Source organism: Rousettus aegyptiacus, unplaced genomic scaffold (assembly GCF_014176215.1).
Source record: "Rousettus aegyptiacus isolate mRouAeg1 unplaced genomic scaffold, mRouAeg1.p scaffold_m13_p_5, whole genome shotgun sequence".
NCBI classification, from domain to species: Eukaryota; Metazoa; Chordata; class Mammalia; order Chiroptera; family Pteropodidae; genus Rousettus; species Rousettus aegyptiacus.
Genome location: NW_023416308.1, coordinates 91,650,774 through 91,674,942, shown reverse-complemented (window position 1 = coordinate 91,674,942; position 24,169 = coordinate 91,650,774). Strand labels below are relative to the sequence as shown.

General features: G+C 35.2%; 1 protein-coding gene, 1 long non-coding RNA gene and 1 pseudogene across 4 annotated transcripts in view; 1 reads left to right on the top strand and 2 right to left on the bottom strand.

Moving 5' to 3' along the window:
- LOC118602994 overlaps positions 1-17,757 on the top strand; it is a 50,265-nt gene extending 32,508 nt beyond the window's left edge. The window contains exons 2-3 of the long non-coding RNA XR_004951067.1: positions 16,495-16,604; positions 17,474-17,757. This is a non-coding gene — a long non-coding RNA (uncharacterized LOC118602994). The remainder of the gene's footprint in view (positions 1-16,494; positions 16,605-17,473) is intronic.
- LOC118603688 lies at positions 1,297-1,415 on the bottom strand (annotated as a pseudogene).
- The window catches only part of NELL1 (neural EGFL like 1), a 692,265-nt gene continuing 680,519 nt past the window's right edge, over positions 12,424-24,169 (bottom strand). For all 3 annotated transcript variants that reach the window (XM_016138479.2, XM_016138478.2, XM_016138480.2), the window contains 3 exons: positions 16,667-16,843; positions 14,419-14,643; positions 12,424-13,151 (listed from right to left, as the gene is read on the bottom strand). In XM_016138479.2, the coding sequence (XP_015993965.2) occupies positions 13,101-13,151; positions 14,419-14,643; positions 16,667-16,843 (453 nt within the window). In that variant the 3' untranslated portion in view covers positions 12,424-13,100. The remainder of the gene's footprint in view (positions 13,152-14,418; positions 14,644-16,666; positions 16,844-24,169) is intronic.

Below are 24,169 nucleotides of genomic sequence, written 5' to 3'. Positions count from 1 at the left end.
GAATAACAGAAAGAATGACAAACATTAATTTCTCAGATGTACTGCAGCTGCCACTTTTCATGAGAAGGCATTATATTTCCCTTTCTGCTTCTCTGCAGATGATACTCCAAGCACCTTCCAGCAGGTCACATGTTTTCTATTGTCTTTTCTTCCCTCAGCTTCTCTGGTCTGCTATGTTTTATCTGGATGTGAATCAGAGTGAAATTGGAACAGGAGAGATCCTGAGTCCAGCTGTCTTGGCTTTCAACCAAACTTCCAGAGACCATTTATCATTATCATACTTGTGTAAATTAATCCTTATCTGTTGCCTGGGCAATGAACAGTTTTGATAAAGAATAAGACTTTACAATTTTAAGCTCTTTAATGACTACCTTCTGTGAATATACTATTTGTTTCAAAAATGGAAATATCTACTATGAATGATGATGCCTTCTAAAGTTAGGATGTTGATGTTTCACTCTCAAAAACAAGGGTTCTAGTTCCAGTACAACAGAAGTAATCAAACATACCAAGGAAATTCTGGAGTTTGGGTACCAATAAATTATACATGATTAAAGTGAATGTTAAATGGGAGAATGAGGTTAGGGTATGGAGAAAAATGATTGATTTACTGACCTATAAACTTTGAAGGAGGATTAGATAATTTCTAGGGTTTCCTGTGGGTCTAAATCAGAGATCTGTGACAAATTGATTCCATGGGTCATATCAGTCCACAGGCATGTTTTGTATGCCTGAATTTATTCTTTTAAACTTGGATGCAGAATTTAAAATTCTGGCCTCTAAAGTTGCTGCTGAGAAATCAGCTGATGGCCTTATGTAGTTTCCCTTTTTTGTGACTCATTGCTTCTCTCTTGCTGCATTTAAGATTGTCCCTTTATCCTTAATTTTTGCCATCCTAATTACAATATGTCTTGGTGTGAGCCTCTTTGGGTTCATATTGTTTGGAATTCTCTGTCTTCCTGGATCTGGATGTCTGTTTTCTTCCCCAGATTAGGAAAGTTTTCAGCCACTATTTCTTCAAATATTTTTTCTGCTCTGTCTCCCTGTCTCTGTCTGTCTGTCTGTCTGTCTCTCCTCCCAACCCTTTTCTCCCTCCCTACCCCCATGTCTGGAATTTCTATAATGTGGTGTTAAAGCACTTGATGTTCTTCCAGAGATTCCTCATACTATCTTCATTTTTTAAAATTCTATTTCTATTTCTATTTATTTTTTTTAGGTGGGGGAACCCTTGGTTGACCTCACAGATTGCAAGGACCTTGTCAGCTTACAATCTCTTCTTTTTAAAAAAATTTTTTATGCCTACAGCACCTGGTCTTCCTAGGTGGTCTCCCATCCAAGTACTAACCAGGCCTGACCCTGCTTAACTCCCAAGATCAGCTGGGATCAGGCTTGTTCAGGGTAGTATGGCCATAGACTAAAAGTCTTTTTAAATTTTGCTCTTTATAGCCAAGAAATCACTAGTTTGTCTCTGTTCTTCTGTATTACCTAATCTGCTATCAATTCCTTTTAATGTATTTTTTTATCGTTCATCTCTGATAGGTTCTTTATAACATTTCATTATATTTTCTAATTCTGTTGAAATTCCTTCTGAATTCAGCTATTCTATTAAGTTCATGGAGCATCCTTGTGATCATTTTAATTCTTTATCAGGCAAATTATTTATCTCCATTAGAGTTTTTCTCTAGGGCTTTTTATTGTTCTTTCATTTGGGGCATATTCTTCTGTTTTCCCATTTCGTTTGGCTTTCTGTGTTTGTTCCTATGAGTTAATTAAAATAGCTCTCTCTCTCCCAATCTTGAAGAATTGGTCTTGTGTAGAAACGGACTCTGTGTAGACTGTGTCCCAGATGGTTTTGACAGGCTGAATGGAGTCAGGGTGGAGGAATGGTGCCTTGTGTGCCCCCTACCAGAAGGAACATGTTCCGAGTGGGGCACCCTGGTGTATACATGTGTGTGCATTAGCTTCCTATTGTGCTGGCTGTCCACAGTGGTGGGTGTTCCTAATGTACACTTGTTTCTTGCTTCTCTGATCCAGGCGGAGTAACCCTGTATATGGGCACTGCAGGACCCTGCAAGTTCTGCACTTTTTCTTAATGGGGCAGTTCTACGTGTGCATGTAGCCCAATGAGTGTGTGCAGCTGCACCCTGTTGTACTCGCTAGATTAATTCGCAGGTGGAAGGAACCTGTTTGTGCATGCTATGGTGACTCCCTGTTCCTGATGGAGCTAGTTCCAGGAGGGGTAGCTGGAGACATGATACAGTAGGCCTGCAGGTTAGCCAGAGCACCTAGATAAAGCTCCCACCCACTCTCCAAGTGCAGGGGAAAAATAAACAATGTCATTCACTGGTTCCTCTGGTCCTGGAGAGTTCCCTCAGCATCTGGGAGCTCTTAAGGTTCCTCAACCTTCTTTTTACAATCTGTTTTCGTTTTCGTTGTGCAGAGACTGTTCAATTCGCCCCCAGCTGTCTCTCAGGAGGAGTTGCTCTAAATATAGGTATATATTCGATGTGTTCTTGGGAATGGGTAAACTCAGCATTCTCCTATGTCACCATCTTAGAACTGCCTCTGGTTCTTTACTTTCTTGAAGCAATACTAAAAAAAATGTGTAAGTGTCCCTTTCAAGGTTGAACATTTTTAATCGTGTGAGATGGGCATACCAATTAATAAATCTAGATGAGTTTGCATTTTCCATGTTTTTAAATATTTCTGTTTGGCTTCTCGGTTCCTGAAGTATCATTTTTGTCTTCTCAATAATTATTTTTTATTTTAGCAACTTCAGGTATTGAAAGGTTGCCACAAATTAGGTTAACTTCATTTTTCTGATTATTTAAATCATTTCTTCTCAAAAGTTTTGCATTACATAGTGGTCACCAGATTGAAGAGTTGACTACTTCATTCTATTTTGTTATTGCAATGGTGACGGTTGTTATATGTTCTCAGTGCTCCATGAATCCTGTTTGAGCTATAACAGAAGATGACATCATAGTTATGAACCACAGAACTGATTATGAGCACAATGTGCACAAACCAAGAAATCACATGTGGGGACAGCACAAGTAGCAAATTGGCTTAAAGACCCAATTTTTGATAAATATTCCTTGAATTTATTTCTGGACATGCCACACATCTCTTTTTTTATTGCTTTGTGATAACCTAATCTAAATCTTGAACTTGTAATAGAAAAAAAATAATGTTATCTCTGATATTCTTCCTGGGTATATAACAGAATTTTTATCATGTTTGGTAGATACTAATTGAATATGGATTAATTGCTAACTGAAAAATAACTGATTGCATAAATATGTGAGTAAATGAAAAAGTGAATAAACAAATACTACTACCTAATCCTTTAATAACTTCTCATAAAATTCAGAATAAAAATGTGACTATAGCCTTCACGACCCGTCCAACTTCATATTATTCTCCCCTTTGTTTATTGGCCGCTAGGTCCACCCATACCCTTCGATACTCCAAGCCTTTTCCACATTTCAGCCCTTTGCATTTATTCCTTACTTTACTCCTATTCACTTATTTCTGGAAAAATATTCCCATAGCACTTTACACGCATTGCTCCTCATTCTCCAGATCTTTGCTTATCGCCCCCCTTGGAGTGGTCATTTTTGATCACCTCACCCTGTATAAAGTAGCCTTTTCCAGCCCCCAATTTATCACTTTGCATTTTTTTCTTCCTAGTATTAATATAGTCTGTAGTTACATTTCTCACTCAACTATTTTCTAGTTTATTCTGTCTTTTCCATATGAAGTTACAAACACCATGAAGATAGAGACCAATTCTGTCTATTCATTTCTATATTTGTAGAGCCTGCCACATTAAATTAATGAAAGATAAATGAGTGAATAAATAATATCAGAAAACAGACTACATGCAGGATTACCTTTCAATGTCAGATTTCATTTGTATTCTCAGGTGGTGTTTGGGTTAATCCTAAGGAGTCATTGGATTTTTAATTTTCTTTTAGTTATTTTCCTATAAAGCATGAGATTAAGCGATTGCATAAATGGCGGGTTACTATTATGGGTTTGGATATGTTGTCTGGGCTTTTAATCTGAACATTTCTCAGTTCCTATTATAATTTTTATAAAACAATATCACAAAGAGGAATATTTAGCAAAGAAACAGTAGCAGATATTACATCCCATCCATGACTGTCTTTTAATATCATCTGTTAAGACGAAGTAAGAATAGCTTCCATGAAATTGAAATGTGGAAAAACATTTGGAATCATTAGAATGATGGCATCAGGGAAACTGAACTGAGTGGTAGTTCTAGATCTGGGACTAATTAGTTATGAATTTTGGGCAAGTCACTTAACCTCTCTATTGATTTCATTTGTAGAAGTGAAGATGAGGTGGTGGGTCAATGACTTTCAGGCTGTGCCCTGTTGAAGTTGTGAGATGTGGAAAGGGACTCCCATTTCTCCAACCCCTGCTCCAAGCAGAGAAATTATGCTGTAATTTTTATATTGTAACAGTGAATAAATTTTGATTTTAAAACTGGTCTTACTGCTTAAGAACATTTGAAAGCCAGTGGTTAATTGTTTCAATATCCCATGATAACTTTTGGATAGTATAAAAGATTATGACTTCAATTTTCAAAGAATCTAAAACCCACTGTGCAAGGCACTATGCTGGATGCTAGAAGATAAAGATTGTACACAGCATAGCTCAGGGGTCTGCAACCCCTGAGCTATTGACTGATCCCAGTCAGTGACCAGTTGGGAACTGGGGCCAGACAGCAGGAGGAGAGCAGCAGGCAAGTGAGCGAAGCTTGATCTGTATTTTTAGCCATTCCCGTGGGCTAGCATCGCCACCTCAGCAATACCTCAGCTCATCAGGCATTAGATTCTCATCGGAGCATTGGTCCCTGGTGCCAAAAATGTTGGGAACCACTGACATAGCCTGTCGACTACTGAACCATAATAAAAGGAAAATATATATTAAAAGTTCATAACAGTGATGTAAGCACTGAACTATAAAGCTCAGAGGAGAGGAAGCTCTGGGACATATTAACATATGTTTATATAATTAACATGCATTATAGATTATATACATTATAAATATTGCTATGCTGCCTATATATAACATATATTTACATAATATCTATGCATATACATTTCATATATAACCTAGATGAGGCAAAATTTGTGTTTACTAGATGTGTCTAGTTAATATATAGAACACTCGTCTCCCCTCATATTCTACTCTCCTGAATCATAAAGCTTTCACACTACTGATAATTAGAGTAGCTACAAAATTATTTATTCATTATTGTTTCTTACCACTGTATACGTTAGCATCTTTACATTTGTGAGGGTGCAAACAATGATTGTGATCTGTAGATAGACTTGTCAAATATTGCTTTGGTTCATTAAATTGACATCATCTTACACTGCAAACTATAGTATCAGACAAGCAGATTTTATCAGGAAATTTATCACTTTTTTTAAAAAAAGTTAGCTCTTTTTTTCAATCTCTGGATTAAGAAGGTGTTTCAGGCAGTAATTTATTTCAATAGGATCTCTGAATGTAGTCAAAGATTGTCACCACCTGCTAAAGGCCCACATAATGGTGATCTTTAAAGACTATTTTGTTCATATTTCTGAGCTGAAAATTGAAACTTTCCCAGAAAAGCTTAGCAGAGTATTTCATTTATTAAATACTCGATTTTTAATAAGAATGTCATCAATTATGTTATAGAAAGTAAACCTCTTATTGATAGAAGCTGGCAGTAGTTAAAATCGTGCTGCCAAATATCGATAACACTGTCATGAAGTTAGCACAAATTAAATTTACCCTACTAGATCTAAAATGAAAAGATAATACTGAGTCATATTATTTTGATTGTAAAATACCAGGATCTTAGAATGAGCCATCCATGCTAATGGATCTGCAATAATGAACATACGATTCAAAGAAAACTGTTAAATTCCTTGAGAAAAAAATTGAAACACACATTCTAAAATACACACTAGTATTCATTTATCATCTATACCAGAAATTAGCAAACTTTTTCTGTGGAGGGCAAGACAGTAATAATTTTAGTTGTGTGAGCCACATGACCTATGTTTGAACTGCTCAATTCTGCATTCTACTTCTTTGGCAATGTAAAGACTATGTAAATGAACAGACACTTCTGTGTTCCATGAAGCAGGCAGAGGACCAGGTTTGACACAAGGAACCATAGTTTGTGAATTGCTAACCTCTACATTCACAAATGATACTTGTAAATATCTTTGTTTTTTTCCAATGGACATTGGAAGATATTTTTTTTAGTGGGTATAATATTTCCAAAAAAAATCATTTCAAATTCTTAAATTGGAGTTTAATAGAGGTAGTTATTACCTCCATTAAATAGAGGTAGAATATAGAATTTTCATCAAGACTACATCGAAAAATTAAAATGGAGATGTGTTCTAATTTATCAGACTATAGCAGCAATTGTCAAATGTGGTATTTAAAATGTCCTTATAATTTAATATATGGAATTGATTTCATGTAGTGAACTATCATCTCCACAAAAAATATTGAGTATCACCTCTATTGGGCAAATATCAATGAATAATGGTAATCTAAGCTTGTAAAGTTCTTCTAATAATTCTATTAATATTTGGGTTTTAAAGTATTCTTTTTAGCATGACTGACTTTAGTTCATTCTCAATGTTGAGAGAGTGAATAAAAATTCATGAACCAACCTGATTCAGAATAATGATGAACTTAGGAGTCTAAGGTATTACAAATCACTAAGATATGATTAACCTGAAACTGCAAACTAAGTTTCAATTTTCAGCTCAGATGAAGTGTCTTTTGCATATTTTATTTATTTTGTATAACTCAATAATTGCCTATTCTTAAAAGAATGGTAGTGACTAAATTAAGTCTTTCACTGTTGCAAAATAATTACTGAAATATAAATAGATTTCTTTTTTAAATTTAATGGGGCAACACTGGTTAATAACATTATATAAATTTAGTTGTACAACCTTACCACATGACACCTGTATATACTCTATTGTGTGTTCACCACCCCAAGTCTAGCCTCCTTCCGTTACCATGTATTTGAACCTCTTTAACCTCTTTGTCCTCCCACACCCTCCTTCTCCTCTGATAACCAGTCTGTTTTTGTATCTATGATTTTGTTCATTTGTTTCTTTTTGTTTTATATCCCACATATAACTGAAATCATCGTTTTTGTCCATTTACATCTAATTTATTTCACTTAACATAATATTCTCAAGATCCATCCATGTTGTCACAGATGTCAATATTTCATCCTTTTATGGCTGAATAATATTCCTTTGTATATACATACCACAACTTTTTTTTTATCCAATAGTCTATCAAGGACACTTAGGTTGTTTCCATGTTTTGGCTACCATGTATAATGCTGCAGTGAACATAGAGACACATATATCCTTAAAATAAAAGTTTTCACATTTTTTTTTCAGGCAGATAACCAGAAGAGGGAATGCTAGATCATATGATAGCTCTATTCTTAATTTTGGGGAGAAACTCTGTTTTCCACAGTGGCTGCACCATTTACATACCCACCAGCAGTGTGAGGTTTCCTTTTCCCCCACATCCTCTCCACACTTGTTTCCTGTCTTATTGATAATAGTCATTCTAACAGGTATGAGGTTGTATCTTATTGTAGTTTTAATGTGTATTTCTCTTATATCTAATGAGGTTGAACATCTTTTCACATATCAGTTAGCCAACTGTATATCTTCCTTGGAAAATTGTCCATTCAGTCCTCTGCCCATTTTTTAATCAGATTGTTTTTGTTATAGATTTGTATCAGTTCTTTATATATTTTGCATATTAGCCCCTTCTCAGAGGTATTGTGTGCAACTATCTTCTTCCATTCAATTGTTGTCTTTTGGTTCGTCAATGGTTTCTTTTGCTGTGAAGAAGCTTTTTAGTGGTCCCATTCATTTATTTTTTTCTTTTATTTCCCTTTCCTTTAGGGTCTAGTTCACAAAACTCTTTGAGATCAAAGTCCATAAGTTTAGTGCCTATGTTTTCTTCTATGTACTTTATTGATTCAGGTCTTATATTCAAGTCTTTATTCATTTTGAATTAATTTTTGTGTATGATGTCAGACAGTAGTCTAGTTTCATTATTTTGCATGTGGTTTTCCAGGTTTTTCAATACCATTTATTGAAGAGTCTTTCCTATCTCCATTGTATGTTTTGGCTCCTCTGTTGAAAATTAGTTGCCTGTTTACGTATATGGGTGTATTTCTGAGCTCCATTGATCCATTGATCTGTGGGTCTGGTTTTCTCCCAGTACCATACTGTTTGATTGTTGTAGCTTTGTAGTGTAGTTTGAAGTCAGAGAGTGTGATAGCTCTGGCTTTGTTCTTTTTCTTTCTTAGGACTTCTTTGGCTCACTGGGATCCTTTTTGTTTCCATACATATTTTAGGATTATTTTTTCTATTTCTGTGAAAAATTCCATTGGGATTTTGATGGGGATTGCATTAAATCTGTATATTACATTGTGATGTGACCATTTTAACAATGTTAATTCTTACAGTCCATGAATACAGATATCTTTTCATCTTTTTCTGTGTTCAGTTTCTTTTAATAGTGTCTTATAGTTTTCAAAGTACAGGTATTTCACTTCCTTTGTTTTATTATTTTTGTTGCAGTTGTAAATGGGACTGGTTTCTTCATTTCTTCTGATATTTTGTTTTTAATATATAGGAATGCAACAGATTTTTGTATATTGATTTGTATCCTGCAAATTTACTGTATTGTTTCTGATAGTCGTATAGTGGAGTCTTCAGGATTTCCTATATATAGAATTATATTTTCTGCAAAAAGTGACAGTTTTACTTCTTCATTTCTAATTTAAATGCCTTTTTTTTCCCTCTGTCACCTGATTCCTCTGGCTAGAACTTCCAGTACTGTTGAATAACAGAGGTGAGAGAGGCCATCTTTGTCTTGTTTCTGATATTGGGGAAATGTTTTCAGCTTTTCACCATTGAGTATATTAGCTGAGGATATGTTATATATGACCTTTATTATGTTGAGGTACTTTCCTCCTATACCCATTTGTTAAGTGTTTTAATCATAGGTGGATGCTGTATCTTGTCAAATATTTTTTGCATCTATTGATATGATTGTAGGATTTTTCCTTTTATTTTGTTAATGTGGCGTATCATGTTGTTTTATTTGTGGAAGTGGGACCATCCTTGTGTCCCTGAAATGAACCTCACTTCATCATGATGTGCGATCTTTTCAATGCATGTTTTATACAATTCGCTAATATTTTGTTTAGGATTTTTGTCTCTATGTTCATCAGAGATATTGGCCTGTAATTTTCTACTTTTGTGTCATCTTTGACTGGTTTTGGTATTAGAGTAATGTTGCCCTCATGAAATGAAAAAGGAAGTATTTCTGATGTTCAATTTTTTAGAAGAGTTAGACATAGGGAGGTATTAATGTTCTCTGAATATTTGGAGGACTTTTCTAGTGAAGCCATGCTGTCCAGGACTTTTGTTTTTCATTATTGTTTCAGTTTCCTTAGTAGTGATCAGCCTACTTATGTTTTCCAATTCTTCATGGTTCATTACAGGAAGTTTATATATTTCTAAGAATTTGTCCATTTTTTTATTTGAATTTGGTGGCATCTAGCCTTACTGAGTGTTCTTATATAATCCTTTTTATTTCTGTAGTGTCTGTTTTAAATTATCTTTTATTTTTGATCTTGAGTCTTTTCTCTTTTTCACTTAGTCTGGCTAGAGGTTTGTCTATTTTCTTTATCTTTGAAAAGAACCAGCTCTTGGTTTCATTAATTTTTTCTAATGTCCTTTTGTAATCTATTTTATTTATTTCTACTCTTATTTTTTTTTAATTGACTTTTGGCTTTTTCTTTTTCTAGTTCTTTAAGGTGTAATGATAGATTGCTTACTTAGATTTTTTTTTTCTTGAGGTATGCCTATTTAAGGAAAAAAAAAGAAGCTTAATTACTCGCACTTACTTGAATGAGGGGTGTTTCTCTGGGAGGCTGGAGAATGCTTTTTGTTTTTTAAAACTTTTTTAGAGAAGTTTTAGGAACACAACAAAATGGACAAGAAAGTATGAGACTTCTCATATATTACCTTCCCCCTCCCCCACATGCATAGCCTCCCTCATTATTAACATCCCCCACCTGATTGATACATCTACTGTAACTGGTGAACTTAGTGTCACATCACCTTCAATTGAAGTCCATAGTTTACATTACAGTTCGCTCTTGGTGTTGTACACGCTGTCACTTTGGACAAATATGTAATGATATGTATCTATCAGTATAGTATCACATAGAGTCTTTTCACTGCCTTAAAAATCCCCTGGGCTCCACTCGTTTATCCCTGCTGTCAAATCCTGGTCTTTAAGAACCTTTTTAAAATTAAAATTATTGGGGTGACATTGGTTAATAATGCTATATAAGGTTCGAGTACACATTTCTATATTATCTGTATATTGCACTGTGTGCTCAACACCCAAAGTCTGGTCCCCCTCTGTCTCCGTATATTTGTTTGCCTTACCCTCTTCACCCTTTCCCCTCTGGTAAGCACCATACTGTTGTCTTCGTCTATGCATTTGTTTGCATGTTTATCTTGCTTTGTTTTATATTGCACATATGAGTGAAATCTAATGAATCTTGTCCTTTGCCATCTGACTTATTTCGCTTAGCATGACAATCTCAAGATCTGTCTATGTTGTTGCAAATGGCAGTATTTCATCATTTTTATGGCTGGGTAATATTTCATTGTCTATATGAAGGTAGGCATTTATGGCTATAAACTTCCTAAAATAATTAATATGTAATATAGTCACTTTATCTTTTGATCTCTTATATTTCTTTAACACAATAGTTAATAGCATGTTGTTTAATCTCCACATATTTGTGGTTTTTGTAGCATTTTTTTTTTTGTAGTTAATTTCCAGTGTCATACTTTGTGGTAGGAAAATGTGGTTGGTACAATTTCAATATTCTTAAATTTATTGAGACCAATTTTGTGTCCTAACATTTTGTCCATCCCCGAGAATGTTCAGTGTGTTCTTGAGATAGTTCTAAATTTATCAATTAAGTCCATTTGGTATAATATGTTACTTAAAGCTAATATCTCCTGATTGATTTTTTTTTTTTTTTTGGTCGATATGTCCATTACTGCCAATGGGGAGTTCAGGTCTCCTACTATAATTGTATTTTTATCAGTTTCTCCTTTTAGTCTGTTAATAATTGCTTTATGCATTGTGGTGTTCCCAGGTTGGGTGTATATGTATTGATTAGTATTCTGTTTTCTTGATGAATTGTCCCATTACAGTATGAAATATCCATCTTTGTTTCTCTTAAAATCTATTTCCACTTATGTAAGAACTGCTACACCCACTTTTCTGAAGGCTATTTGCTTGAAATATCATCTTCCACCCGTTCACTTTGAGCCTATCTATATTTGTATTTGAAGCTGAGTCTCCTACAGGCAGCATATAGTTGGGTCTCATTTTGTAATTCATCCCACTACTCTGGGCTATTTTATCTTTTTTTTTTTTTTTTCTTTTCTGATTGCTCTATCTGCATTTTTTCCCCCTTTGTGATTCTGTCTGTTAATTTTAGTTTAACAGTTTTTATATTTTCCTCCTCTGTTTTCTGTTTTGTTTTGTATCCCAGGTCTGAATTATTTTTAATTATGGTTACCATTTAGTTTGTGTAAAATGTCCCATACATAATTATCCTTTTTCTTCTGATTGCCTCTCATCTTCATTCACCTATACCCATCCAGTCCTTTTCCACCTCCTTTTTAATGATTTCATTGTCACCAATTATCCCTTTTTATTCTGTGCATGCCTTAGCAAATTACAGTAGTAATAATTATTTTTAATGCCACTTTTCTCCCCTTTTAACTTTGTTATAATTGTTTAGTAACCCATTCTGAAGTAGATTTGCAGTTTCTTGCATCTGTCTTAATCGTCTTACTCAAAGTTCTGTATGCTTTTGTATTTTTATTTCTGGTATAAGAGCTCCTTTCAACAATTTTTTGTAATGGAGGTCTTGTGGTGGCAAGTTCTCTCAGCTTTAGTTTGAGAAAGGCTTTATTTCTCTTTCATGTCTAAATAATAACTTTCCTGGATATATTATCATTAGCTCATGTTTTTTCTCTTTCAACATTTTGAATACTACTCTCAACTGTGAAATCAGATAATCTAAAGGCATTTCTTTTTAGGTTATAGTACTTTTTCACTGGCTACTAGATCGAACAATATGGTTGACCAGGACACATTAATTTACTCTTTTGTAATGTAGGAATAGTACACTCATCTGTGCTATAATGATAAAACTCATATTAATCTAGGTATGAAAGTCCCTAGTAAGTTACCAGAAACTACATAAAACTGATGAAAAAATACTTTCTCTTTTAATGCTAGGAATGAGTATAAGCATTGCTGCTTCTAAATTGCAGCTTAAGATTTGTTTCACTTTGGTAGAGGGGGTAGAAAGTTCTTTTAAAAATAATTGTAGTCTTCCTCCTCTTTAATTGATTTCAGCTTAAACTGAAGGGTCATTTGTGTTGAATGGTTTGAAGTAAAGTATGATGCAATTAGACTATATACATATATCAATGCATTTCACAGGTATCTCAATACTAAGTATGCAGTGGATGGGACAAAATCACAACAGGCAACTTTATTTGTAGAATTTGATCCAAAAATTAAGAAAATATAAATAAATGGAACGGACTCTCTTATGTGAGTACACAAAATAAACCAAAAAAAAAATACATCAATATTTACTATGGGATCATTTAAATGTATTTGCAAATGATCTGATTAGGGAAACGTGATTTACAACACGGGAAACTTCTCTTAACAACCATAGATTTAAATGCACTGCACCGTAGGTCACCTAGGCTAGTTAGCAAGAATGAGCAGAGTGGTAGGTCCAAAAGGCAAACATCTTCCTCAGATGGAGACTTTGGTAACTGTCTGTGGTAAAAAAGAAAAAAAAAAAAACACCAACTACTGTTCTTCATCATGTTGGATGGTCATTTTGTCCATTTTTCTCCTGCGATGATGAGTCCATTTTAAATACTTCAATTATTATGAAGACACTCCAAATCCACAGAACAGCAGACACTTCCATTCTGTGCATCAAGACACAAGCATTAGGCAATTAAGACATAGATAAATCAATTAGCAATGTGTACTTTTATATATAAAATGACCATCTACATTTTGAGGCAAACTCCAGGAATGCTAGAGAAGGAAGAAAAGATTTGAGACTCTCAGGGTTTTACTGGGAGTGCAATTTCTTACCCGGAAATGATAATTTGCCATTAATAAATCTAACCAAAAGTACCACAATGACCTGAAGGCAACTCCAACATGGGTTCCAGAAATGTTAGAACCTGTAGGAATAACTGCAGTCTCTTATGGTGACTATGAAGGGAACAGTATATATTTAGATGTATACATACTAGAAATTCATTAAAATCAGTTACATGTATTAATGTAAAAAAATATTCTTCTATAATCTCTCCCCCGCCCCCAAATCTCAATCTTGATCTCCCAGAATTAATACTACATAACACAGGTCTTCACATCTGATCATTTTGTTTGCTGGGCTGAAGGTACACATGGACCATGGCATTTTTGTTATGTGAAGTTCAATACCTTTTTTCTATTGTGGCTGCATCTTAAGATGGTACTTTCCAGAAAAGGGAAAAAAAATCCACATTTATAAGGGCATAACAAGACAAGATGGAAACCTTGTCCTGTCTCTGTCAGTCGCTTGCACTGATGCCTGAAGCTGAGGCAGAACTTGATAGAGTCAAATAGACTAGTATTTTTAACAGGCTTAATCATGGCCGTCAAACAGATGTCTTGGAAGAGATTTGACACTGTCTTACCCTGGCTTCAAGTCAGCTATAGTCATAAACTTTGGAGGGGTCAGTGTTTAAAGACATATGAAGAAGCCTCAAGGGAAAATAATCACAATTAAATCCTGTATCAACAGTGTCAGGCCACCACAATAATTAAATAGAGCAAACAACTTCATAGAGCACTTTTTTCCTAACATCGAGAACTTCATGAATGAGCTTTAAAAATTTCCAGGGTGAAATCATGTCTTTTTCTGTTTTTAATATATAGGTCAAAATAGCTTAAAGCAGTCATAATTTGGCCTAGAGTCAATTGTTAAAATTCTGTAGTTTAAAAGCAAGAGAGAGGACATTTGTAATTTGCCTTTGTACACAGTGCAGCTATGATCCATTCAGACATATTAACCTTGTGTGAGAAGTGAATGCTACCTGTGTTTCCACTGTGGCCCCTGGAACCTGTGCATTCAGAAACCTCAGGAGTGAGCCTCCTGCGAGTGTTCTCAGCATGGTTCTCTTCGGGACATCCAATTACCTTGCATTTGCAGGTTGTGCAGGGAGATCCAGCCATTGTCCACACGGAGCCACTAAGCCTTGAAATGCCATAGCTGTCCAGGCAAGTTCTCCTGATGTCATAGGTGATGTTATCAGCCAGGCAGGGGTCACTGACACAGCGGGGACAACACTCTCCTTCCAAGGTGGCTGAGTACTCACAGTTCAAATTGGGGCAAGTGAGCGGCCAGCAATCTACCTCTCCTTCCTGTGGAGAGAAAGCCAACAAGGTCTCATCATTGTTCTTATGTACAATTCTGTTGCTAAAGTCCCAGAGGACATAGTAACTATTTTATTATGGTGACATTGGTTAATTCTCATCACTGTCCTCACTGAATGTTTCTACTTTAGCATCATTATGGGTAAATGTGTTTTCTCCTTGAAGAGCTACTATAGGTAACACCTCATCTGAGGTGCTTCTGATGACCATCTTTACTGCAGCTCCAGAAAAATGAAGTCCTGTCTCTGTGTCAGTCGCTGCTTCATTAATTTTTTATCATGTTATGAGAATTATTACTATATTTTCACATTAGGTTTTGAGCTTTCAGGTTTGGGGCTTATTTCTTTCAAGGTCAAAGGGAAACCTGTAATATTTCAAGGTCATAAACTGAGTTGCTGGTATCGAATTTAAAGTTAAGGTTGGGCAAATTCAGAACCATTTCATAATGTTTTAAATATGCTGTATAGCTAGTAGACTATATACTACAGTTCAAATGGAGTGTCAACAGGTCTCAGAATCTGGCAATTCGGGCTCCACTGAGCTGTCCATAGCAGAACTGTTTCTCTATGTAGCCTCTCCTCTCATCATGACATTTATTATAATCTATGCAAACTCATGTCTAATTATTCAATCAGCTTCATAAGTCTAGGACTTTCTATCAGCTTCATGGTAGGCCATGTATATTATGCCCACCATTATATCTCCCAGAGTCTGGCACATAAAAACAAATATTTATTAAATAATTATGTGTTCAACTGTTTCAATTTCCCCATGAAATATTAGACTTAGGGGCTGGGAATGCAAGAGAACACAATTTTGAAATTCTATGAAAATTTCATATCTAAAATTAATACCAGTTCTTCTGAGTGCTTGATAACTGGCTTCTTAAAAAAAGACATGAAAATTTCCAGACTGATATGGAAGCTAATTCTATAGTTGTGTGTCCTTGTATGGGGGTTTGAAAAAAATGGCTATGATTTTAATTTATCTGAGTTATAGCCTTCAGTATTAGGAAAGATTAAGAAAAATGTATTAAGATTATCTGCACATTCACCAGATTTTAGAAAATCCGTAGAAATTTGGAGCATAATTTCTCTGAATATTTGTTTTCATACATACAAAATCATTACTTTCAATAAATGTTAACTATGGAATACAAATAAGAGTTCTCAGAGATGAAACACCATATTCACTATCATAATATATGCTAACAGTATTAGCATTGTTAGAAATATTTGTGGCATTATTTGAGACACTAGGAACCAGGTCCAGAAATCAAGCCTTTTCTCTGGACTATATTAAATCTGATTATAACATTAGTATCCCTATATTAAAATCTAGCCTTAATTTCTTCTATATGAAGGTTTAGCATCTGAAACAGATTTTTCAACCTAGGAAATATCAATACTAATTAAGTACCTTTTATGCACCAAGTACTTTGTCCTTCACATATATTCTCTAATCTTCATAACAGCCCTAAGAAATAGGTACTCAACTGTTTGTGTATACTGAAAGTAAACTGATCAATAAAATGCTAGAACTTGCACAAGACAGATAGAGTTAGCACATGGGAAAACCAGGATTGAAATCTAGGCCTTATGATTCAATCCCTGCTAGTTCTATTATTATTTCATTTTCACACTGAAATCTTTAATGGTTATGTCCAAAGAAATGAAAGATTTGGCTCTATAAGGACTATAAGTCCTAGCAAAGGTTTTGAAAGCTTTCTATCATGCAGAGATTTTTCTTAATCTGGATTTACTAAAAAATAGCAGTTGTAAACTAACATAATTTGGGTTAAATCTGTCCTGTAAACATGTTCTTTTTTGTCTTACACAGTATTTTAAATAGCAGAATCTGAACGTCTCCAGGCAGAGCACATGCTCCTTAGCCAGAGAACTCAAACTCCCTGTTTTGGACTACAAACTGTGGGAAACCAAAGTGCACAGGTAAGTGAGTTTGTAACCCCTCCAGATAAAGGGCTCACACCCAATAAAGGAAGCTGACATACCAGACATCGGCACTGTTGGCAGCTGTGGGTCCAATTGTCTCCACTTCGATACAGTTTGTGTCCATTTTGATCTAAACATTGACTTGTGACCCGGGTGTCACACTCTGGGCAACAAAAAAGGTCAACACTTGGATTCTGGCAATCACAAGCTGTCCGTCGGCAGAATATCTTCCCATCCTGTTTAGAAATGAAGTTAAGGAGGTTTCATCATGAGGGAAACAAGATAGCTGCTGTATGAAAACCAAACCTATACTTTAGAGAGCACATAGAAAAAACTGATTAGAATCAAAGCACTCCCCTGGTCACCTCAAGAGATACACGCCCTGTCTTTCTCTGCGCTTGCCTGCAGAGCATTCCAAGTAAAAATGGAGACATTTCTAAGTTTACAACATGACCAGGTCTTCTGATTTCAAAACAATTTTTCTTCTATAGGACAGACTTTAAGTTAATTAGTGCAAGGGGCTAAAATCGGGTGCCAGCTTGAGGCAGTTCCCCAAGTTATAAGCAGAGTATAATTTCTGAAGTAATGGCCTGAAATTATAAAGGTACTATATAAGGATACTTGAAGAATTGAAGGCTAACAGTACTCAAATATTAATATTGAACAATTTGCAGCATATTTCATTTGTATGTCTGTGGTTCACAATAACGTCTCATCCCAGACAATGAAGTTGAAAACGTAAGGTGAGAACTGTGGTTATAATTTATAAATGCCTTGCTGAGTATTTATAAAAGAATCTCAGGGCCAGGGGTACCTTAAAGGACATAGAACACAACCTCTTTGACCTATACTTAAATCCTCTCTAGGGCAACTGTATTCAAATGTCGTTAAGCCTGTACTTGAAGCTCTCCAGTCTCGAGGAACTTACCACTATGGGAGTCATTCAAGGTATGCACCTCTGCACACGTCTAAATGTTAAAAATTGGACTACTTGCTGCTGCTGACCATTGGTCCTTGGTCATACCTGTGGTAATCATAGAATTCCCGAGCCCTCGTTTCACATTTCAAAACTTTTGTTCTTGTAAGACAGCATTTATGTCTCTATTGAATCATTCTCATATCTGCATTAAACATCTCTACTTTTTTGACGAGTCCCTATACTTTTGAATCTTTTCACTTATAGTTGCCTTCCTTTTCAACTGTTTTGAGTATTTCCAATAACCATCATCTACCATAATCTTAACATGCCATAAATTGTGCTAAGTTTTTGTACGCATTATCACACTTAACCTGATAATTTGAGAGATTTACATCTCCATTTCTCAAAAATGGTAGCTGAGTTAGAGAACTAAATATAATTCTTCAGTAATGGTCTGACCAACACAGAGTGAAATGCAACCCATGGTCACTTTAAGTACTTTCTTTAATGCAGACTATTTACTTAGATTATGTCATAGTGTTGACTTATATCGTGCTTAATGAAGATTAAAACCCCATTAAGCCCTATCCCATATTGTACAATTTGTAGTTTGGGGGAAGCAAGAGAAAAACTTATTTATCCATATTGTATTTCACCTTGTTAGATCCATTTCTTCTCTCCTACCTGTCACAGTGATTTCTAAATGCTGTTTCTGTCATTCACCATAGTTTGTCTTCCTTCACAGCTTAGTGACATCTGCAAATGTGATGGACCTGCCCTCAGGGTGGTCATCTACTTCATGAATAACAATGTTGAACAGGACTTGCTGAGATAAGCCTACTGTCAGCAAAAGTGGAAATCTTTAAATGCTTTACGTTCTCAAATTGCATGCATTGCCTCTATTACTATAAGAAATGTCAAGTAAATAGGGAGTGATGACAGCATCGTGGGAGAGTGAAAAGACTCCACTGTTTCTCCCTTTAAATTTACAAGCTGCACAGCTGTAACTCCACAAAGGATCCCTTGATGAACATACAAACACACTGGATCCATGCATCAGGGCATCTAAAGATGGGCACATCGAAATAAGGAGGTAGGATGGGAGAAGTGACATGGACAGTGGCTGCCGATACAGTTCTGCATCCACTGTGACTCCAGCAAGCATGGTATTGGAGCCCTCACACTATAGCCTGGAGTATAAGGAGGGCAAGAGGAGTCCCTAGCTTGTAAAAGGCATCTCCTTCCCCACTCCATCATGGCGCAACTGGGTAGAGGTGGCTAGGAAGCTATAAACAAAAAGAGATGTAAGATTGAGAACCTGTCTCCTTTCCCTCACAGGCTCTGGCAGAGCCTAGTAAAAAGTCAAAAACAAAGCAGCAAAATAGAGTAGCTCTGGGACTCACAACCAGTTTTCCATGACTCACCACATTCCTCCACTACATTGGTGGCCCCCCATAAATGAGGCAAGCAGGTCATTACTTAACTGAAGCCATGTAGCTGCGCTGAGGCTGCAGAAGTGCAAATAGTGCAGGTAGAAGAAAACAAAAACTTGTGCTATAACACCCTGTACCAGGAAACAAAAAATGTACCCTACCTATCAACCTGCTGAATTATTCAGCAAACCAGTATCCACAGAACAAAAAAGAGCACTACTTCAAATGCATAGAAACAGAAACAATCCATCAAATCACGAACAACCAAGGTAACTTGGGAAGATGAAATCTGGTTTCATTTTGGTTCTCTAGAAACCAAAGTCTTGAAAAGCTGAATTAAGTGACAGAGAATTCAGAAATAAAATATTGACTAAAAAAATTCTTTAACAAAGGGATGAAAAACTCAATAAGGAATGCATTAGAGAACACTGGAAATACAGCAGTCCAGAGGAAAATAAGAGTATTAAAAAAATGAACTCTAAAAACTATGTGCCTACATTAGAAAGGGCAACCTAAGGACAGTAGGTATGCCAAAAGGAAAAGAGAGGGAAAACGGAACAGAGAACCTACTCAAAGAAATTATTGATGAAAACTTCCCAAGGCTAGGGAAAAAACTAGACTTCAGAATAGAGGAAACTAATAGAAAACCTAATTTTGCAAAGAAGTCTTCTTCAAGACACGTTATTCAAACTGTCATAACTTACTTCTCAAGGCATCAGGGGAAAAAAAATGAACTCTACAAAGGTAGACGTCCATTACAAGAAATGTTGAAAGGAGCTCTTATACCAGAAACAAAGAGATATGAGTATATAAAACTTTGAGTAAGATGATTAAGAGACACAGAAGCAGGAAATTAAGAATCTGCTTCAGAATGAGTTACTAAACAATTGTAACACAAAGGTTATAAAGTGGCATTAAAAATAACTACTGCAATTTGCTAAGGAATGCACAAAATAAAAAGGGATAATTGGTGACAATGAAATCATGAAAAGGACTGGATGAGTATAGGTGAATGAAGATGAGAGGCAATCAGAAGAAAAAAGGATCAATGTGTGTATGGGACATTTTACAAAAACCTAATGGTAACCATGATACAAAAATCAGACCTGAGACACAAAAAACAAAGGAAACGAAGAAAAAAATACCGAAAACTGTCAAACTAAAAGAGCCCACAGAATCACTACGGGGGGGGGGGGGGGGGGCGGGGAAGATAAAATGGCTGTAGTAAGTCCTCATATATCAATAATCATACTAAATGTTAATGGACTGAATTCACCACTGAAGAGGCCCAGAGTAGTGGGATGAATTAAAAAATAAGACCCAATTATATATTGCTGGCAGGAGACTCATCTCAGCTCCAAAGACAAAGATAGGTTCAAAGTTCAATGATGAAAGATGATACTTAAAACAGCCTCCAGGAAAATGGGTGTAGTAGTACTTACACAAATGGAAACAGATTTTTAAGACTAAACAAGAAACAAAGATGAACATTTTATAATGATAAACAGGATAATTTATCAAGGAAACATAACACTTACTAACATATATGTACCTAATGTGAGACTGTCAAAATATATAAAGCAATAAATAATCCTAAAAGGAGAAACTGACAAAAATACAATTATAGTAGGGGACCTGAATATTCAATTGACAGTAATGGATAGATCACCCAAACAGAAAGTCAATACGGAAGTATCAACCTTAAATGAGAAATCAGACTAAATGGACTTAATAATTTTACAACTTTCCATCACTAAACAACAGAATAGACATTCTTCCTAAGCACACATGAAACATTGTCAAGGATAAACCGTATGTTATGGTACAAAACTAATCTAAATAAAAGAAGACAAATCATGCAAAACATTCTTTCTGACCACAACAGTATGACATGGAAATTAACTACAAGAAAAAAGCTAGGAAAAACCCAACTATGTGAAGACTTACTAGGGAGAGGGTTCAAAAACAGAAGTGAAAGAGAAGTTACAACAGATACCGCAGCAATACAAGTGAATATATAAGAATAATGCGAAAGGCTATATGCCACAAAATTCTATAACTTAGAAGAAATGGGAAAATTCTTAGAAATATATAAACTTCCTAGAATGAACTAAGAACTGGAAACTGGCCACTACTAAAGAAATTGAAACAGTAATGAAAACCTTCCCAAAAAACAAAAGTCCTAGACAGGATGGCTTCACTAGCAAATACTACCAAACATTCAAAAATGTAATACTTATCCTCAAACTCTTCTAAAAAAAATTGAAGAAATATTTCCTTTCTCATTTCAGGAGGGCAACATTACTCTAATTCCAAAACCAGTCAAAGATGACACAAAAGTAGAAAATTACAGGCCAATATCTCTGATGAACATAGAGGCAAAAATCCTAAACAAAATATTAGCAAATCATATAAAACATGCATTGAAAGGATCACACATCATGATGAAGTGAGGTTCATTTCAGGGACACAAGGATGGTTCCACTTCCACAAATTGAACAATGTGATACACCACATTAACAAAATAAAAGGAAAAATTCTACAATCTTATCAATAAATGCACGAAAGTCTTTGGCAAGATACAGCATCCACATATAATTAAAACAATAAATGGGTATAGGAAGAAAGTACCTTAACATAATAAAGGCCATATATGACAAACCCTCAGCTAATATACTCAATGGTGAAAAACCGAAAACTTTCCCTCTAGAGATCAGGAACAAGACAAAGATGCCCACTCTCACTACTGTTACTCAACATAGTACTGGAAGTCTTAGCCAGAACTATCAAGCAAGATAAAAAAATAAAAGGCATCTAAATTGAGAATGAAAAAGTAAAACTCATTTTTTGCTGAAGATATGACTCTATATATAGAAAACCCTAAAAACTCTACCATATCTATCAGAAATAAACAATACAGTATATCTACAGGATACAAATCAAAATATAAATATCTGTTGCATTCCTATATACTAAACAAAATATCAAGGAGAAATACAGAAACCAGTCCCCTTTACAACTGCAACAACAACAAAAATTACAAAGGAAGTGAAGGACCTATATACTGAAAACTATAAGAAATTGTTAAAAGAAATTTAAGACAAAAAAAATGGAAAGATATCCTGTGCTCATGAATTGTAAGAATTAACACTGTTAAAATGGTTATAACACCTAATGTAATATACAGATTTAATGCAATCCCTATCAAAATCCCAATGGCATTTTTCACAGAAATAAAACAAATAATTCTCAAATATATATGGAAACATAAAGGACCCCAATGAACCAAAGGAGTCCTGAGGAAAAGAACAAAGCCAGGGCTATCACACTCCCTGACTTCAAACTATACTACAAAGCTACAATAATCAAAATAGCATGTTATTGGCAGAAAAACAGACACACAGATCAATGGAATAAAATTGAGAGCTCAAAAATAAACCCATACGCTTAAATGGGCAACTAATTTTCAACAAAGGAGCCAAAAACATACAATAGAGAAAGCAAAGACTCTTCAATAAATGGTATTGAAAAACTTGGAAAGCCACATGCAAAATAATGAAACTAGACTGCTGTCTGACAACATATACAAAAATTAATTCAAAATGAATAAAGATTTGAGTATAAGACCTGAATTGATAAAGCACATAGAAAAAAAACATAGGCACAAAATTTATAGACCTTGGTCTCAGGTTGGTTTTTCTGAACTAGACCCTAAAAAAAAGTTAAAAAAAAAATAAATGAACAGGACCACATAGAGCTAAAAAGCTTCTTTACAGCAAAAGAAACCATCGAGAAAACAAAAAGACAACCAACTGAATGGGAGAAATTATTTGCAAACAATACCTCTGATATGGAGCTAATATTCAAAATATATAAAGAACTGATGCAAATCTATAACAAAAACAATCTGATTAAAAAATGAGCAGAGGATCTGAATGAACAATTTTCTAGGGAAGATATACAGATGGCTAGCCGATACATGAAAAGATGTTCAACCTCATTAGATATAAGGGAAATACAAATTAAAACTACAATGAGATACTACCTTACACCTGTTAGAATGACTATTATTAATAAGACAGTAAATAACAAGTGTTGGAGAGGATGTAGGAAAAAAGGAACCCTCTCACACTGCTGATGGATATGTAAATTGGTGCTGCTGCTATGGAAAACATCATTGAGTTTCCCCCCAAAATTAAGAATAGAACTATTATATAATCCAGCAATTCCCTTCTGGTTATCCACCTGATAAATGTAAAAACATTTATTTGTAAGGATATATGTGCACGTATGTTCACTGCAGCATTATACATGGTAGCAAAACATAAAAACAACCTAAGTGCCCTTGATAGATTATTGGATAAAAAAGTTTTGGTATATACAAAGGAATATTATTCAGCCATAAAAAGTATGAAGTATTGACATTTATGACAATATGAGTGAATCTTGTTAAGTGAAAGAAGTCAGGCTAAAAGGAACAAATACCACATGATTTCAGTTATATGTGGGATGTAAAACGAAAAAGCAACAAATCAGCAAATCGATTTACAGATACAGATAACAGAACGGTGGCTCCCAGAAGGAAAGGGGGTTGTGAGAGGATGACGAGGTTAAATGAGCCTAAGTATGTATGATGAAAGGAGACTAGACTTCTGGGGAGCACACAATACAGTATAAGTATACAGTTATATAATTGAAATATATATAGTGTTATTAACTAATGTTACCCCAATCAATTTAATTAAAAAAAAGAAATGACAAGAAATCATAATGTTCCAAAATACCAAAAAATGAAAGATTTATATATATGTAAAGGAAGAACTATTCCACAATGTGACAGCTGCCTGAGTGGGGCCGGATCTGCCAGTTAGATCTGGGGCAGAACCGACATTGGTTCTCCTGTCTCCTCAAATACTGTCTGATCCACCCTTTCTCTTTGGCCTATAGGTACTGGTTTGTGCTGGTTCCTGAAAAAGGCCTGTGCCTTTCCCCAAGCAAATACGTAAGGTGTTTTCTGCTTATCTAGGGTGGGCCATGCCCCAGTACCCTTATCCATCCTTCCCTGTCCTATATAATCCCTTAGTACCTGCCTCATGGCGGTGAATATCCATATTTTCTCATTGCCATTCGTATGTACATTCCCTTAATAAACTCATAATGTAATGCTGGAGTTGTCAGCCCCTTTCTTTGTCTCTTGGCCCTGAAAAACT